We start from the raw sequence: 19,152 nt of genomic DNA, 5'->3' as shown, positions 1-19,152 counted from the left end.
TTTCTCCCTACTAAGTAGCGGTCATCTACTATCTGTTATCGGAGAGGTGAGCTCTGCGGAAATAATGGTAGAGCTAAGTTTCAATACAGGACAAAGTGATATGCAAAGGTAGGGAAAAGGGAGAAGGGGGAGTGGGAGGCTGATCACAGGCCCATAAAGAAAACACGCAAGACACAGGGTGACAATGTATTTAAGGGGTGGGAACACTTCAGGTGAGGTTATCGTGTGGAAGAGCTCAGAAGTGGAACTTGGTCTACTTTACCAGGTTATTTTTAACGTCAACTGCAAAGTATTAGTAGTTTCATTTTTTGGCGGTGACTGCCAGCATCAGAGCGCGGCAGAAACTCCATGAGAAACGTCAGGATACTCTGGACCGAATACAGAATTCCGCGGGCAGCCGCAGTTGCGAGGGTCAGACAGCTTCCCCCTGCCTGGCCTACCTACGAGTGGCAGAAGCAACCGGAATCACGCCCCTTCCCGGGACCGGCTCCGCGATCGCGTCACTTCCGGGCCTCAGCGATTCGCCTCCGGGTTAGGCTGAGCCTTCTGCTTTCTGTGACTGGTGGAGCTGCCGCGCTGTCCGCGTTATCTCCTCCCGGTGAGAACGAACCGCAGTGTTCACCGGCGAGGAGCCAGCCCTGTCCCGGTCAGAGAAAGACGACGAGGATACCTGGGAGCGGGCGTCGGCCGGGCTGGGCCGCGCCGGTGCGGGCTGGCGACTCTGCTCCTCCGCTTGCTGCTGTCTCTGGGAACTGGGTGCCAGCGCTGAGGGGCTTCCAGCGGACAGGGACCCCCTTCCCCGGCTCCCCTGCCCACCCTGCCGGGGAGGGCGGAAGATGCCGGTGAAGAAGAAGAGAAAATCCCCTGGGGTGGCAGCCGCAGTAGCGGAAGACGGAGGCCTCAAAAAGTGTAAAATCTCCAGGTACCATCTCCCCCCACCCTTCAAGCTTCCCTCCTCCCTCCTTTGCTGGACAACTGGAGGAAAAGGAGTCGGGCCCGGCCTGCCGGGCTGGGGCTGGAGACAGGTGAGGCCCCTTTGATCGAGCTAGGCGGTAGGTGCCGAACACCGCGAGTCTCCGCGCCCGACCCGACCTCGTGTTCGAGTGTGTGCACGCTGGCGTTTATGGAGAGACTAGAAGAGCCGCCCACGTTTAGAGTCTACGTGCCCTGCAGGGTGGGGAACAGATGCATATGTAAATTGCGCTGCCCCCCACCCCCACCCCACAACCGACCCTCAATCTCCTACTCCCGTATCGCTCCTCTGCCCTTTATTTCTAGACTTAGAAGTGAGTGCAGTTCCGCGGAAGGGTCACTTCTAGAATTTCTTTGTAGAGTGTGAAGAAAGCAGCACATAAGGAATCTTGTCAACTGTCTTGGGAATGGTAGAAAGGAAAACTTGTATGCTGTAATTGGCCTCCATATTTAGTATTTGGAGTGGCCTAACCCGGAAGGTCCCAGCAGGAGGCCTTTTAAATTGCAGGAGCCCCATTTTCTGGAAGTATAGTGCCTCACCTATGCCAAGTGCCTGTGTGCAGAGTTGGAAAGGCCCTGCATGCTTTTTGTCTTCTAGCATTCAGGACGCTGTTCGCTCTCAGCATAAATTAAATGATTTGTGAACTCTTGTACTCTGTCCTATTGGTAAGAAAGAAGACAAGGCAGAACTATATAGTAGTAGTTCTTTGATCCCTTTGATCCTGGAGGCATCACAGCAAAATTATATGCTACAAAAAAATAACAGCAATTTTGGTGTGAGAAGTGGTTTTTGTTTTTTGTTTTTTTTTCTTTGTGACGGAATCTTCCACTGTCGCCCAGGCTGGAGTGCAGTGGCGCGATCTCCGCTCACTGCAACCTCCGCCTCCCGGGTTCAAGCGATTCTCCTGCGTCAGCCTCCTAAGTAGCTGGGATTACAGGTGTCCACCACCACACCCTGCTAATTTTTTGTATTTTTAGTAGAGACGGGGTTTCACTATGTTGGCCAGGCTGGTCTTGAACTCCTGACCTCGCGATCCGCCCGCCTCGGCCTCCCAAAGTGCTGGGATTACAGGCGTGAGCCACCTCGCCCGACTGAGAAATGCTTTTTTAAAAAATACCCATATTAGCTGCCTTTTCATCAATGTTTGGCACTTGATATGACAACTTAAGGTGCTACTATTAAAAGAAGACAGTAGCCAGGATTATAAGAAGGAAGTAATGCTAGAGCTCTCCTTAAACAGAGATCTGCTTAAACTGTGAGGTAGATGACTTATCTAGTCATCTTTTTTGTATATTGGTCGACTTTTTTCCCTCATTACTGTGTTTTGGTAAAGGAGTCTAAGAAGTATTTCTTGGGCTATTAATGTGAAAGATGATACACTTTTCTTATACCTCTTGTTAGCCAACATTAGAATTTGACATGGGTTTCTTTAGTAGCTCATATTTTTATAATATATAGGCAAATTATTAATTCATTTTTGTATTACTCTATCTCATGGCCATCTTAAGTATATAATGTATTAAAATTATTTAAGTACATCAAAATTGCTGAGCAGGCAGTATTATTAGAACTCAGGTGATACTTTGCTCTATCAATTTAAATTTTTAAATATAATACTCTTACTTTACATTACTCAATTACAGAGGTTCTAGCATTTCTATATCATTGTAGGATAATTATTTGAGTTCCTTGAAAAAAGTTTCTCTGAAAGTCATTAAATTCTAGAGGCCATTTTGAGCTTACCAAATTTTAGTTATTTTATGAAAAAGAGAAATTTTATGAAAAAAATGAAACAGAATGAACAGGAGCTAGGATTAAATACCCTGTCCCAATTATTTGGACTATTATTAACTTTTAGGGTTTTTTTGTTGTGTTTTTTTAAATCTGTGAAATTTAATATACCCTTAGGTCCTAAGTCATCATTTATCTTTAAAAATCTAAGCTTAGGTGATAAAACAACTCTTAATATAACATTTTATTTTGAAATATTGATTCATTAAGTATCAAAATATACTTCGTGTTTTCAATATTTATCTATTACACACAAATAGAATTTGTATACAAATCAATAGAATCACAATAAATATTTATACTTTTCCAACTACTAGGTTGAACTTCTTTGTAGTCTTTTAAAATGTGAGGAAATAACTTACTGATATTTTTGGATTTTGATACTGAGTGAAGAGGTGTTTGGGTTTTGTTAGCCGATAATTCTTACGTATAGACTACTGTTTCAAGTTGCAGTTACTTAACAACTTCAATTTTTTTCCAGTAATGCCAACCGAAGAAAAAAAAATCTTTGTTTAATGTGAATTGAAGTAGTTAATTTTGAACTTAGTTTTTCTCTAAGAGTTGAGATGTGATAAAAATCTTAGGCATCTGTGTGTTTTCTAAGCTATTGCAGATCCCAACCCCCTGCTAGACTAATAAGTGGAGAGGAACATTTTTCAAGCAAGAAGTGCCTGGCTTGGTTTTATGAATATGCAGGTAATGAAATTAATGTAAGAAGATACCAGTCATATGCTTCCAAAGTTTATTTGGCTCATTCATTTAACAAATTATCTGTTACAGGCCTGCTATGTGTTAGTGCTGTGAACTGGGATGAGGGTCGGGACTGACGATTGTGGGTAGGCTAAAAATTTGTTGCCAATTTAGGCTGATATTTCTTTAAATATATATTCAATATATATTTACTGGGAGGGAAGAAACTCATTTACTATTAATAAAATGTGTAAACAAAGATTCACTTATTTACATCCATTGGCTAAAGTAGTATTCTGGAAAATAAAAGGTATATAATAAAACATTTTTGTACTTGATATTGTGGAAAACACAAAGTACATAATAGAACATTTCTATTCAATATTCTTTTTTTGAAATTTTTCTGAACTAACATTTTCTGAAACTTTTGGGGAGACATAGGAAAAGATTTATACCCCTCAGTTATAATTGTATAACACATTTACCTTTTAATAATTATCATTTAGCCATCCACTTCTACTAGAGATGCAATAGTAAGAAAATAAATAGACTGATATTAATACAGTGTGATAAATACTGTATTCAGAAGATACACTGTTAGAGTTCATAGGAGGAATATATAACCCAGCTTTTAAAGTGTCATGGGAGTTTTCTAGAGGAGCAAACTTAACCTCAGTGAAATCCTGTAACTGGTGGATGAAGAGCCCTAGGCCCAGGTGGGGTTGTGTTTTAGAGGCAAAAGTCAAAGCCAGCCAGAGATGATGCTGAAGAGTTAAGCAAATATATGCACAAGAACACTTATACTATCTCATAAGCATATATGAAATTTTTTCCCCTTAGAATAATTTTGGTTTTTTTGGAGTTATTGATTTTAAAGCTTTTCTTTTTCTTTTCCCTGTTTCCTTTTTTTTTTTTTTTTTTTACCTGTTTCACTTTTTTTTTCTCCTTTTAGTCACCATCATTCTCAAAATGTTTGTTTAAAATAAAAGTGTATATGTAGCTATTGCCTTATATTTAGTGCTCATCCACATTAAGGTCTAAAGTGGTATACTTTGAACTTGAGGTATAAGTTTAGGCTAATTGTATGGAATGTGAGACTATTTTGAAAGGGGGGCAGTAACTTCACTGTTGGGATCAGCTGAGTGATCCCAAAGTACAATTTTAAAATTGTTTAGTGACAGAACAGATTCTTTCTAGACCAGAAGTAAATGCTATTACTGGCATCCCAAGACAACCACTAACCCAATTTAAATGAAGGGAATTCATTTCTTACTGACCTCCATTTAAAATGTTGACCCATTATCCCAAATGCCAGTTTTACTGGTATGCATGATATAGAATCAAAAGGTCATTCATCTTATTTCATTTATAAAGGTTACTAGATACAATAGAAATAGAAAATATTTTCCTCAACTAGGAACTTTCTAGGTAACATAAGATTCTAATTAAACATTTGTTTACTGTATTAGCATTTTTAATAGCCAACATAATAATTGCATTATTCAGGAATTGTCCTAGGTATAGTATTTTTTTCTTGTGACTATTCTGTTAAGTAGGTAGTATTATCACCACCTCCCCACTACGACTTTATTTTTTGAGACAGGGTCTCACCCTGTCGCCCACACTGGAGTGCAGTGCTGCCATCATGACTGCAGCCTTGAGCTCCTGGGCTCAGGCCATCCTCCCACCTCAGCCTTCCTAGTAGGTGGGATTATAGGCATGTGCCACCACGCCTGGCTAATTTTTTTAATTTTTTGTAGAAATGGGGTTTCACCATGTGGCCCAGGCTGGTCTCGAACTCCTGGGCGCAAGTGATCTACCTACCTCAGCTTCCCAAAGTGGTGGGATTACAGGCATGAGCTGCTGTGCTTGGCCATACCCTCATTTTATAGATGAGAAAACTGAGACTTAGATTAATTAACTTGCCCAAGATCATACAGTGACAAGAGCCAGGATTCAAACCCCGGTCCTTCTGATTCTAAAGTCCATGCTTTTTTTTTTTTGAGATGGAGTCTTGCTCTGTCGCTCAGGCTGGAGTGCAGTGGCCGGATCTCAGCTCACTGCAAGGTCCGCCTTCCGGGTTTACGCCATTCTCCTGCCTCAGCCTCCCGAGTAGCTGGGACTACAGGCGCCCGCCACCTCGTCCAGCTAGTTTTTTGTATTTTTTAGTAGAGACGGGGTTTCACCGTGTTAGCCAGGATGGTCTCGATCTCCTGACCTCGTGATCTGCCCGTCTCGGCCTCCCAAAGTGCTGGGATTACAGGCTTGAGCCACCGCACCTGGCCCCAATTCCATGCTTTTAACTACTATGCTTTTATGTATTTTGTATTTAAATTTTATAATGTTTATAATTATATATAGTTATAAACATTTTGTTATAATAGACATCATTTTGTGTTTATTTTTTATTTAAGCTAATTTTCACTTTTGCAAAGAAAATTTTGGTACTCTTGGTTAACTTCTGTCATCCATTCAATAAATACTGAGCATTTGTTTTGAATCAGGCACTGTGCTGAGTGCTGGATATATAGTGCTGAGCAAATCAGACAAGATCCCTGCCTTTGGGGGACTTGCCTTCTAGTGAGGAAGACAGTAAACAGGTATGTAGGCAAGATAAGTACAGATTGTGGGGAGTTATAAGGATAATAAATATGGTGAGGTTCAGGAATAGAGAATAAAGAAGGGTTAGATGGACTTTCAGATAGAGTGATTAGGGAAGGCCTCTCTGTGGAGACCACTTTGTGCAGAGACCTGTTTAGGGAGGAACCGTGTGTTTTTGCCAAATAGTAACTGTTCTGTCTTGACATGGGTGTGTTCTTATTAAAATGAAGGCAATAATTTTGCCTACTAAGAATAATACATGTAAAGCCCTTAGCACAATACCTGGTAGTCAGAACTCAAATGTTAGTTGTTATTATTATTAAAACAGTAATAGCATTACACCATCAGATTTACTGGTTGTGTTTTTTACAGTGTTCCAAAATTAACTACTCTTATGTAGCTCATGTTGAAGGTGCTGTGTCACTGAGCTTTTTTTTTTTTCCCCCCCTAAGCATCTGTTATGGCTGGCATGGTATTAGGCCTTGCAGATATAGCTGGGAACATTTCTTTATAGTTATAAAGAAATCAGGAAATTGATGATGTTTTTCTTTTAGTTTTGAAAATATCACTAAACTTTTTACTATGGTATTATATCATGTGTGATAAGGCCGTTTTGTTCTTTCACAAGACCTCATTCTCGAGTGACAGTTAAATTAATGATTCAGTAATGTACTGACCTATGGTAATTAAAAACATGGAAAGTGAAAGGGCAGTTTTAAGATCTCATAGAGTCAAAAAATAAGTTTGGAATTGCATAGTCCTAATATAGTACCTAGCTGGTAGAGTAGCATGAACTCCTAGTATGAACAAAATCATTTCTATAGCTTCTTCAATTGAGTGGAAACCTAATTGTCCAAAAGAGTTAATTAAATTTAGCTCCAGAGGTTTTACCCATACAGTAGTTTTATTAGAAAGATTGGAAGCAGTGTTATTGGAAGGATTAACGTTTTGCAGTCTGGGGAAAGCACATTAGTTATAGACTTTGCTTTCGACTTAGATCTGTTACTATTTACATCACGTTGGCAAAGTCAGTTAACATTTACAGACCTTATCTAAGTTATAAGTTATTATATCTCTATGTAATCTCATTTGACTTGATTCTAACCAAATTTTAATTAGTAATCACCAAGTAATCCTCCAGTTTCTAGGGGGGCTATACTGATATTTCCTTTTTTTTTTTTTTTTTTGAGACGGAGTCTCGCTCTGTCACCTACGCTGGAGTGCAGTGGCGCAATCTCGTCTCACTGCAACCTCTGCCACCTGGGTTAAGCGATTCTCCTGCCTCGGCCTCCTTAGTAGCTTGGATTACAGATGCCTGCCACCACGTCTGGCTAATTTTTGTAGTTTTAGTAGAGACGGGGTTTCACCGTCTTGGCCAGGCTGGTCTTGAAATCCTGACCTCGTAATCCATCTGCCTCGGCCTCCCAAAGTGATGAGATTACAGGCGTGAGCCACCGTTCCTGGCTTATACTGGTATTTCTTGACATCCTCTTCAGCTTTCTCTTCGAATCTCTAATGGCAACTTTGAGAGCAAGTATGTTTTCTTGATGCTTTAGAAAAATTTACAATATATTCTCATCATGGCTTTTAAAACAACCATTTGTCTTTTCCCTTAATTTTTTTTTTTTTTTTTTTTTTTTTTTTTGAGACAGGGCCTTGCTCTCTCTCAGGCTGGAGTACAATGGTGTGATCATGGCTCACTGCAGCCTCAAACTCCTGGGCTCAAGCAATCCTCCCACCTCAGTCTCCTGGGTAGCTGGGACCACCATACACGGCTATTTTTTTCTTTTCCCTGGAGATAGGGTCTCCCTATGTTGTCCAGGTTTGTCTGGAACTCCTGGGCTCAAGTGATACTCCCACCTCGGCCTCCCAAAGTGCTAAGATTATAGGTATGAGCCACCGCACCTAGGCCTCTTAAATTTTTAAATCTGATTTTTGTTTTCTTTCAATCATATATAAGAATACATACTCAGTTATGCATTTTTAACACCTTTATTGTATATGTATGCCTTTTAAATTATAAAATTAACACATTCTAATTTAAACAGTTCTCCAAATATATAAAGGAAGAAAAAGCACCCTATAATTAATCACCCCCTTCACCTTTTAACACATGAGTGCATTGTTAGTACTTACTTAAACCTAATAACATTTACCATGTTACACAAAAAAATTAAAAAGGGTTTTGGCTTCAGACCATGTATTAATGTCATCTTAGCAGCTTGGATCCCAGGCAGCAAGAATGTATTGACTTTATGTTGTGTTAGTAACCTAAAGATGGTGCTATCAAATCTACCTGAGCAGCCTTGGTCTAGTCCATGGTTTATAAAGCTGGAAGATTTTCATCCTTTAAAAAGGAAAACAGAGGCTTCTCTTGACTATTAAGAATAATACCTCAAGATTATATTTTCAAAATCCCATAGCAGTAAACACATTTCTCATATTATTACAACATTTGTTTTAGTCTTATCCAGTCATAAAAGAGACTAGTGATGATGTAATTACTGTATTTTGGGAATCTTATAACATTTTGAAAAAATGATAATTGATGTATTGATTTATTAGTGTTGCTAAGGGTGTAAAATAAGGAACAAGTTAAATACCAGTAATTAATTTTTGGACAAATGATAGACATTAGCTAATTGAAAGATTAAACTTTTTTTTCTACATTAAGGTGATATTAATGCTTGCTGTCTATTTTAGAACCAAGATGATAAGGAAAATAGCTCTTTCTGGAAATGGAGTGTAGTAATTTCCATAAGTCATTATTTCCAAAATACGTTTGTCTTTTTCAATAATTAAATTATATTTGAGTATATTTCAAAAGGGTAATAAATGGCCTGTTTTATAAGTAAACATTAAACCCTTCTGATTACTGTATTGAACTTTATGTTGGTTCTGATATTCCAGTAGATTAAGAAGCTCCAGCTGCCTTATGTTTTTTCATATTCATACATTGTCAAAAATTTTATTCAGAGTAAGCTCTCAGTAAATTTTTTTTTTTTTAATGGATTGGTTTGAGTTTTTGTACTGACTCATGATTGATACTAATGGAGTATTTCTTTGCTGCTTTTAAAAAAACTAGCCGGGCGAGGTGGCGGGCGCCTGTAGTCCCAGCTACTCGGGAGGCTGAGGCAGGAGAATGGCGTAAACCCGGGAGGCGGAGCTTGCAGTGAACTGAGATCCGGCCACTGCACTCCAGCCTGGGCGACATAGCGAGACTCCGTCTCAAAAAAAAAAAAAAAAAAAATTTCTTAATTTCATATTATAATGTGTTCAAAGAATACTTTACAAATATTAAATTTTAAATCCTGTAGCAAATATTTATACTTATCAAAGCTATGCCAAAATTCAGATTTAATTATTTGCAAAATATTGTGTGTTCATGGGTACTTTTAGCGTGATGGTTTATGTTTTATGTTGATATTATAACAAAATAATGTAAATTATTTTTGTCTTTGAAGGTCCTGATGAAGTTGTAGGGCCAGAAGGAATGGAAAAATTTTGTGAAGACATTGGTGTTGAACCTGAAAATGTATGTTTTATTTCTAAGTAGAATGGAATATAAGTGGGATATAGCATATTCATAAATTTATAAAAATTGAGACACTTTAATCTTGTATGAAGATTTTATTTCTTCATGTTTAATATTGTAAATTTGCATTTAGGGCACATTTAATCAGTTTAAGTTGGGCAAATGTGTTCTTTCTTGATACAAATGTTACATGTAATAGAATAAGAGATTCTACCTTCAGAAACTGTTAGAACTTTTTACTTTTAAGAAATTGGCACATCTCAATTTCTTTATATATAGTTAATAATTCCAGAGGTTATACTCTTTAATAGTTGAAGGATGGAAGTAGTTGTGTAAAAATGCTCTCCATGATAAATATAGACATGATTATCTCTATGCTGACTTTTCCCCTATCCTTTATGTTCTGTTCTTTCCAGATTATTATGTTAGTTTTAGCGTGGAAATTGGAGGCTGAAAGCATGGGATTTTTTACCAAGGAAGAATGGTTAAAGGGAATGACTTCATTACAGTAAGAAATTTTTTTAAAAAACAAATTTGATGGCCTATTTGAAGATCTTAATTGATATTTTGTGCTTCATAATTTTCAGGAGTAAGGTTGCACCTTAAATCTGTTTGATCTATAACAATTAGTTTGGGGATTGAAAAAATTAAATTGTGGTCTTGACAAATGAATAGGTACCCCATGTTTTATATTCTCTAAGAAAGAACCTTAGTACAGTCCTATTAAAATTGCTTGATTCTCTTCGTGAGTCACTTAAAAGTTCATGATCAAAGACCTACTTATTTACAGGTTGTTTAAGTATAAGGTTTTCCCTCTCTGAATACAGAATTCTACTATCTAAGTATGTTTGTTGGGCAGCTCTAAGCTCTAGGGCCTCCTATCCCTTGTTTGTTTTTATATTTGACTTTGAAAATTTGAAGATAGAGTTACATAACAGTTTTATGCCTTCTTTATTGCCAAGTGAATTTCATAAAGGACAAAAGTGGAAATGTCGTAACTGCTCCCATGCACTCTTTACCCATTTTATAGTCCTACACTTTCAGTTTAGGATCCTGCCTTTCAGCATTTTCATAAGTTGCAGAATTGCACCTTGTAAAAATAATTTGGTTTTGGCTTTTCTAAATGAAGTGTGCTTAATTTCAGAATCAGTTAGTAATTTTGTGTTAATTGTGTAGTATCATGTTTGTAGTGTTTCTGCAGAGTATTAGTTATCAACATTCTAAAATAGAAGAAGCATTAATTTATAACATTTTTGAGGCAAAAACTGGGGCTTAATTAGCTGTGTGGTTTCCTATTGTGATTATGCTTTCATTAACACATGTAATTATTTTTTGCCGGGCCTTAAATTTTTTTTTTAAAGTATTTGTTTATGAGGCACTAAAATTTTTAAATTTGAATTTTCAGTGCCTAATGGTTTATAATGCTCTTTTTTAACTGACATTAACATGTTGACACGTAGATACTTTATATATTTATTATTGGGTAAAAGCCTTTGCTTGTGTGAACCGAATCATAATTTCTTGAATGGAATATAAAATCAACCCTCCTACTTCCATTTTTTTAATAGTCTGAGACCCAGAGAGGTTAAGAAAATATTAGGCTCAGTTCCTTAGTAGTAGTGCTTAGTTAGAACCTAGAATTCAAATTTTCTGATTACCTATCTATAATCCTGTATTCCTATTATATTGTTACTTTCTATACATTCCTTATAAAATAGAGGACCATTATTTTTAAATTATAGCATTTGCTACCAAGACTGAATTCTGCCATACATTTAGGTGTCATAATATGCCCAGTTAAATACATTGATTCTGAAATTCTTTGGATTATTTCTCACCATTTAATTAGCTTTTTAGAGAAAGATTAAATAAAATATACAAAGGAATATGAAAAGAATATAGGCTTTGTACAACTCAATGTGTTTTATTAAAATGTATGTTGTAATATGGCTTGTTGTAAGACCTTTTTTGTCATTATAAGTGCATTTTGGACTACTACTCCTCCTCCTCTTTGGATACTGCTTTTTGAAGTATCTCAGCTAACAGGTGGCTATATATTTTTAAACCTAAAATTTTCTTACTTATGTTTTTGCATAAGTTGATGCAACATAAAAAGTCTTTTTATAACAAAAATGTGTAAGCACAAAGCATTTCTAATATATGCTCCTGAATAATTAACATCATATGGTTTTGGGTACAAGAATAGAAACTGAGTGGCCCATGAGCAAGTTTTTTTTTGAGATGGAGTCTCGCTCTGTCGCCAGGCTGGAGTACAGTGGCGCGATCTCGGCTCACTGCAGCCTCCGCTTCCTGGGTTCAAGCGATTCTCCTGCCTCGTCCTCCCGAGTAGCTGGGACTACAGGCTTGTGCCACCACGCGTGGCTCAGTTTTTGTATTCTAAGTAGAGACAGGGTTTCATTGTGTTAGCCAGGATGTTCTCAATCTCCTGACCTCGTGATCTACCTGCCTCGGCCTCCCAAAGTCCTGGGATTACAGGTGTGAGCCACTGTGCCCAGCCAAGCATGGTTTTTATTAGCACACCTTTCCTCTAGGAAGGTCACAGGGTATACAAAATAAGAGAATTATTCAGCACTTAAACTTGTCCCAGAAGTTTCTCTTTCACTCATTTATTATTCCTTGCCCATTTGCCTGGAATAATATACTGTAGAGCCTTGAAGCTACTGAGGAATGCCTGAAGTGAGCATTCTTGACCTAGAAAATCGTTGTTTTTTTTCCCTCATGATCTGGTTTACGATGTGAAATACAAAGTGTTCTTCCTTAACTGGCTAAGTCTTATTACTCCTTGAATTTTCTTATAAAAAACTTGCTGTGAATAAAACAGTTTGAAATTTAAACAAAGGAAGACAAAAAATCTGTCTTTAGAAATTATTCATTGCTTAGTATACTTGATGTTCTATATAATAAACATAATCTTAAAATATAAAACTTTAGTATCAGTTCCCTTTGATATTTTTCATACTTTTATAATTTCACCTGGGCATCTAATGATCTCTTAAATCATCTTAAGATAGTCATGAATTGTTTCAGTTAATTAATATTAACCCATAAAACTCTTTATAACTATGTTGGTCTGTTAAAAAATAGTCTGGTAGTTTAAAAAATACACTATGTTAAAGGATAGTAGACTGTAACAGTCATGATTAGTTATCTATATTGTGTAATGCTTTATAGTTTGCAGACTACTTTGTTAACATTCGTTCATTTTCTATTCATATAGGCTTTCTATAACTGAATTGGCTTTCCTTTTGAGTGAAAGAATTTGTGGGTATATGAACTTGGATTTAACTGGCCTAGACTAGTCATTTTGTAAGTTTCAAGGGATGAAATTGCCATATGCTTTTCACATCCATTCTTCCATGTAGTTTTCATCTTTGTTTAATAATAGCCAAATTTCCTTGCAAATCTAAGGGTTTTTTTTTTTTTTTTTGAGACAGGCTCTGACTCTGTTACCCAGACTGGAGAGCAGTGGCACAATCATGGCTCACTGCAGCCTAATCTCCTGGGCTCAAGTAATCCTCCCACTTCAGTCTCCCAAGTAATTGGGACCACAGGCACATTCCACCACACCTGGTCAATATTTTTTTTTTTTTTTTTTTTAAGAGACAGGGTCTCACTATGTTGCCCAGACTGGTCTCAAACTCCTGGGCTCAAGTGATCCTCCAGCCTTGGCCTCCCAAAGTGTTGCAATTGCAGGCATATGCCACTGTACCCAGTATCAATTTTAATTTAATTTTGTAGATATTTATATTAGAAACTTATATTATTTAAGGCACAGTATCACTTACTGGTGATCACAGCGAGGCATAAGATGCAGCTTTTGTCCTTTAGTTATATTCTGCCAGGTCAGGGAAAACATTACAATACTATAACCCAGCCAACGTTTTTGGCACCAGGGACCAGTTTCGTGGAAGACAGTTTTTCCACGGATGGGGCGGGGGCGAAGGGAGGGATGGCTTCAGGATGAAACTGTTCCACCTCGGATTATCAGGCATTAAATTCTCATAAGGTGCATGCAACCTAGATCCCTTGTGTGCACAGTTGACATTAGAGTTCGCACTCCTATGAGAATCTAATGCTGCTGCTGTTCTGACAGGAGGTGGATATGCTTGCTCTCCCGCCTGCCACTCCCTCCTGCTGTGCAGCCTGGTTCCTAACAGGCCACAGACTGGTACTTATGCTCAGCCCAGAGATTGGGCACCTCACTGTAACCATAAACCAAGGAGAATGTGACAAGTGCTAGAGTGGAAATACAAGATACTATGAAAGCACAGATGAGTAAGGTTAATTTCAGCTAAGTAGGTAGGTAAATCTTTATAGGTGTGACCTGTGAACTAGAACGTGAAGAATGATTAGGATTTTGTTCATTGAGGATACAGGAAAACGTTTCAGAAGAGGGAAATTGTGAGCAGAACCTTGAGGAAGGAAAGCATATGTTTGAAGGAAGTAGTTTGATTTCTTAGAATTGTAAAGTACATTAAAAATTGCCAGGATAGGTTTTGAATTCTAGTATTTTGAGTGATGGCTTCACTGTGGAGTGCTTTAGCTAATATGTTGAGAGAGTTTAAATCTATATTACAGATACTGGGAAACCTTCAGAGATTTTAAAGCACAGGAATTGTAAAAGATTTGGGGGATAATTTTCAACGAGCAATTGTGTTTAATATTTTAAAGTCATAGTCTCTTTTGAGAGTCTTATGAGTACTATGGACCTCGTTCCCATTAAGAGGCACATGTACTGCTAGACATAAAAATTTGATATGCTCTCAGGAGGTTATGGAATTTCTCTTCCTTCATCTACAGATACGAGGTTCCAAGGATACTTGGCGAGTTTTTGTTCTGGCATAGTGTACTAGAGTGGAGGTCTTTTCTCATATCTGCTAGCCAAAAGTCTGGTGTTGGAGCGGGGCGAAATACTATGCCAGTGGAGAAAACTGAACACAGACCTTTGAAGAGGACTGTACTTGATTATGATAATGAAAAAAAGACAAGAGCTTCTGAAAACAGTGGTAGTAATTAAGCTGCCTGCCAGTAGGCTGCAGTTTGTAAATCTAGTCTCTGTTTTGAGCCCTGGACTTTTAAGTTTAAAGGAAATGGCGTGGCTTGACCATCTGAGAGAGAGGGGAATAGGGAACATTTATACGATTTTTTTTGGTCGGGGTGGAAGAGGGGAGTAAATGAAATGCCATCATGTGTGTAGTGTGACTGTCATTCATTTAGCATCTGGGGCCAAACTACTAATTGCCATTAGCATCCTTCCCCTCTGTTCTCTCTTACAGGTCATTGTGACAATTTCAAAATGCCCCTCTGCACATTTTCAAATACCTGTAGAAGTAGATGGTATTGTTCTGGTTGAGAGAGCTTATTTAGAGGAAGTTCTAAATCCAGAACCTTGTGACACAATTCTTCATGTTACACATCAGTGTGTCACAGCGGTCACTGGGACTTATGGATTAGGAAGAGAGCCTCACTTACATCTAATACATACATGAGACTTTCTTCTCACTTTGAAGGTCTTTAATGAAACACAAGTTCAAAAGCCTCCCTTTGTAATCAGATGCTTCGCAATACCAGGAAATTAATTTCCAAGTCCTAATGTTGAAATTAAAACCCATTTCTTCTCTTTCTAACCACAGTGGCCTTGGAGAATGGTGTACCATATTGTGGCAGTGTTCCCTAAACTCTGTGGTTTTATTTGGTTGTTATTCAGAAAACTATCTCTTGCTTTCGATAGTATGCTGGTTAAGTATGCATTTCTTTTTATTGCAGAGGAAATATACTTTTTTCTAAACTTCCCAATTTCTGAGGTATTGATGTTAGTATTTTGGAGCTAGATTCAATATAAAAATCGTATAGCTGTTAGTAACTGCTTTGGTATGTTGGTTTTGCCAGATATGTTCACAGTCTTTATGATACTGAAAATAAATATGGAGGTTTCTGCTCTTACTCTTTTTTTTTTTTTTTTTGAGGCAGAGTCTTGCTCAGTTGCCCAGGCTGGAGTGCAGTGGTGCAATCTCAGCTCACTGCAAGCTCCGCCTCCCAGGTTCACACCATTCTCCTGCTTCAGCCTCCCTAGTAGCTGGGACTATGGGCACCCAGCAACACGCCCAGCTAATTTTTTTTTGTATTTTTGGTAGAGACGGGGTTTCACCATGTTAGCCAAGATGGTCTTGATCTGCTGACCTCGTGATCCACCCGCCTCAGCCTCCCAAAGTGCTGGGATTACAGACGTGAGCCACAGCGCCCGGCCTATTCTTTTTTTACTCTATAAAAAAGTCTGTCGGATTCTTTCTCTGCTCAAGATTTACGGTAGACCTTTAGGAATGGTATGATAGTTTCTGCTAAGGTGTGTAGTGTAGGTGATTTTTAATCCATTTGCCTCAAAAGAAGTATATCAAGGACTGTGCTAAGCATTTAACACATGGATTCTCATTTAATCTTTATGGTTGTCCTATGAAATTATTATTGTTACCATTTTAAAAATAAGATAACTGAGGCTGAAAAAGGTTAAGTAACTTGCCATATAGTTGTCCTATTAAATTATTGTTGTCGTCATTTTAATAACAGGGAAACAGGCTGAAAAAGGTTTAGTAACTTGCTGAAAGCCACATGGCCAGAAATGCAGAAGCTAGAATTTTAACCAATCTGTTTGACTTGAAAATTTGTTTCTGTCTTCACTTTATTTTTAAGCTTATTGAAAAATTACATGAGATTGTAACTTTGTGTACCTGTGAAATATAAAATATTTGGAAAATATTATAATTTGTTGGATTCTGATCTCTTTAGTGACTTCTCAGTCACTATGTGCTTTGTGATTTTGTTTGATCTACCATTTACCACTAAGTTTCTCCCAGATAGGAATTTTGAAACATGATATAATTAAATAAATAAATCACCTACCCTGCGGTTTATTTTTGGTAGTCACACTTTTATCTAACAAATATTTTTGGAGTGCTCTATGTCAGGCCCTGTGTTATGCTATGACAGTGATTTTTAAAATCTGGTGGTAAGGAAAGAAAGAACTTTGAATGTCAGGAGACATCTTTTATCTTCTTTGCCCTCTTAAGACTTAAGTCTAAAGTCTGTTAAGATTCTGCGTGAGATTTTGTATGAAAGATGTGACTCATATTACTTTTTAAAAAATATGTAAAACATTACTTTAGAAAAACCTTGAAGATATAGAAGATGAGGCCCTACTTAAGTCTTGGTGGGAAAGGGAGTACATGTAACTAGATACTTAAAATGTAGGACCCTCTGAACATTTTCAAGTGATGGTTTGGAGGTCTTGAAGACTTCATCTCCATGTTTTCAAACATTATAGTGGCCTGTAATCTGAGAAATTTGTTTTGCATATCCCCATGGTAGAAATCAGCTTTCATTAAAGCATTATTTTTCACATAATGAATAATTTTTGCACTAACAAACCACTTGGTGAAATAGTAGGTAATGGAATTTCTAACAAGTAAGAATAATTTTTTCTTGTTTCCTCATCAGGCACATTGTGCATTCATTCGTATATAAGGAATTCCGGTTAACTTGTCCAAATTTTGATTTCCATTTCTGGCAATATGGCTCCTGAATGTGTGGAGAAACCATTTCTCATGTAAAACACTTAAATACTGGATAACATATAAAAACATCTTGGCTGGGCGTGGTGGCTCACACCTGTAATCCTAGCACGTTGGGAGGCTCAGTCGGGCAGATCATGAGGTCAGGAGTTTGAAACCAGCCTTGCTGACATGGTGAAACCCCGTCTCTACTAAAAATACAAAAATTAGCTGGGCATGGTGGCGTGCGCCTATAGTCTCAGCTACTCGGGAGGCTGAGGCAGAAGAATCATTTGAACCCAGAAGGCGTAGGTTGCAGCGAGCCGAGATCATGCCACTGCACTCCAGCCTGGGCGACAGAGTGAGACTCCGTCTCAAAACAAAAAAAGTTTTTAAAAGTATACTTGGACTTGCCTATAAGGAAAATAATCAGAAGCCAGAAATGGTGAGTGATGGTGATTACATAGAGATCTATGGAGCTGACATTTACCCTGAAGAAACCTACCTATTCCTAGTCACCTAGGGTCTGGCTGTTGACGTGTCATCCATGTTGAGAACAGGGTACACATTTCAAGCAAGACCTTAATAGGATGGGAATCAGATCAAAAACATTGATGACAAACTTAGGCAATAACTGGAGATTTGATGACCTGGGCTTGGTTTTACATACAATTAGAGGTAAAGGTCTTCTACCAGAGAGAATTCCTAGTCCTCCATCTTCTGTCTTGCAGATTTGGGGCTGGAATTCACTGTATGACCCATGCCAAAAACGTATTTTAGAATAAGACTCCCCTGTTTGTAATGGAATGTAAAGAAATTTGTAAAATTTATTCTGTAGAGAAATTTTACACAAACCTCAATTTTTGCAGAAAAAAGTTCCATGATCACTAAATGTATAATCAGAAATCACTAAACATATTGAGAAATCAATCTTAAAAAATGAACTTGAGAATCAGACCCTTTAAGATTAGTGTATGAATTATCACAATTTCCACATAACTCTATAGTTACAGAAAAGAGAATGGTCTTAGATATCAGACTCCAAATAATTAAATTTCTGAAAGTGAAAAACAGCAGATTAAATACTCGGTGGCTGGGCGCAGTGGCTCACACCTGTAATCCCAGCCCTTTTGGAGGCCAAGACGGGCCAATCACGAGGTCAAGAGATTGAGATCATCCTGGCCAACATGGTGAAACCCTGTCTCTACTAAAAATAGAAAAATTAGTGGTAGTGCATGCCTGTAGTCCTAGCTACTCGGGAGGCTAAGGCAGGAGAATCGCTTGAACCGGGGAGGTGGAGGTTGTGGTGAGCTGAGATCGCACCACTACACTCCAGCCTGGGGACAGAGCGAGACTCCGTCTTAAAACAAACGAACAAAAACTCAGCAGATGAGATAAAAGATAGATGTAGTTGATGTGTAAGGATGAGTGATCTGCAATATCTAAGGAAATTAGTGCAGAGAGGTAGCAGGGGAATGTGAAAGAGATGCTAGCAGACATGGAAGATAAATTTTTTTACCGTTGAATTTTCAGAGTTCGCTGATATTAGTCTTTTGTTGAATGTGTGTTTTGCAAACATTTTCTTACATTCTATAACTTCTTTCATTCCTGTAACAAGCTCTTTTGCAGAGCAAAAGTTTTTGATGATGTCCAGTTTATTAATTTTTCCTTTTATGGAGTGTACTTTTTTTTGAGAGTCTCACTCTGTTGCACAGGTTGGAATGCAGTGCTGTGATCTTGGCTCACTTCAACCTTCACCTCCTGGGTTCAAGTGATCTTCCCACATCAGCCTCCCTAATATCCACACATGCATGTGCTATCATACCTGGCTAATTTTTCTATTTTTTAGTAGTGACAGGGTTTCACCATGTTGGCCAGACTTGTCTGGAACTCCTGACCTTAAGCGATCTGCCCGCCTGAGTCTCCAAAAATGTTGGGATTACAGACATGAGCCCCCAGCTCAGTTTTGATGTACTTTTGATTGTACTTTTGATGTC

At 38.0% G+C, this 19,152-nt stretch overlaps 1 protein-coding gene across 6 annotated transcripts in view; it reads left to right on the top strand.

Annotated features, from left to right (window-relative positions):
• The first annotated feature begins 529 nt into the window (after positions 1-529).
• The window catches only part of DCUN1D5 (defective in cullin neddylation 1 domain containing 5), a 30,292-nt gene continuing 11,669 nt past the window's right edge, over positions 530-19,152 (top strand). Inside the window, exons 1-4 of one of the 6 annotated variants that reach the window (XM_005579472.5) lie at positions 530-922; positions 3,369-3,460; positions 9,520-9,590; positions 10,007-10,098. In XM_005579472.5, the coding sequence (XP_005579529.1) occupies positions 837-922; positions 3,369-3,460; positions 9,520-9,590; positions 10,007-10,098 (341 nt within the window). In that variant the 5' untranslated portion in view covers positions 530-836. Of the gene's footprint in view, positions 1,026-3,368; positions 3,461-9,519; positions 9,591-10,006; positions 10,099-19,152 lie in introns of all 6 variants that reach the window. The other 5 variants (XM_005579473.5, XM_045371114.3, XM_074015132.1 and 2 more) reach the window with 5 other exon arrangements.

Source organism: Macaca fascicularis, chromosome 14, assembly GCF_037993035.2.
Source record: "Macaca fascicularis isolate 582-1 chromosome 14, T2T-MFA8v1.1".
Lineage (NCBI taxonomy): Eukaryota > Metazoa > Chordata > Mammalia > Primates > Cercopithecidae > Macaca > Macaca fascicularis.
This window is presented reverse-complemented; position numbering and strand designations above follow the sequence as displayed.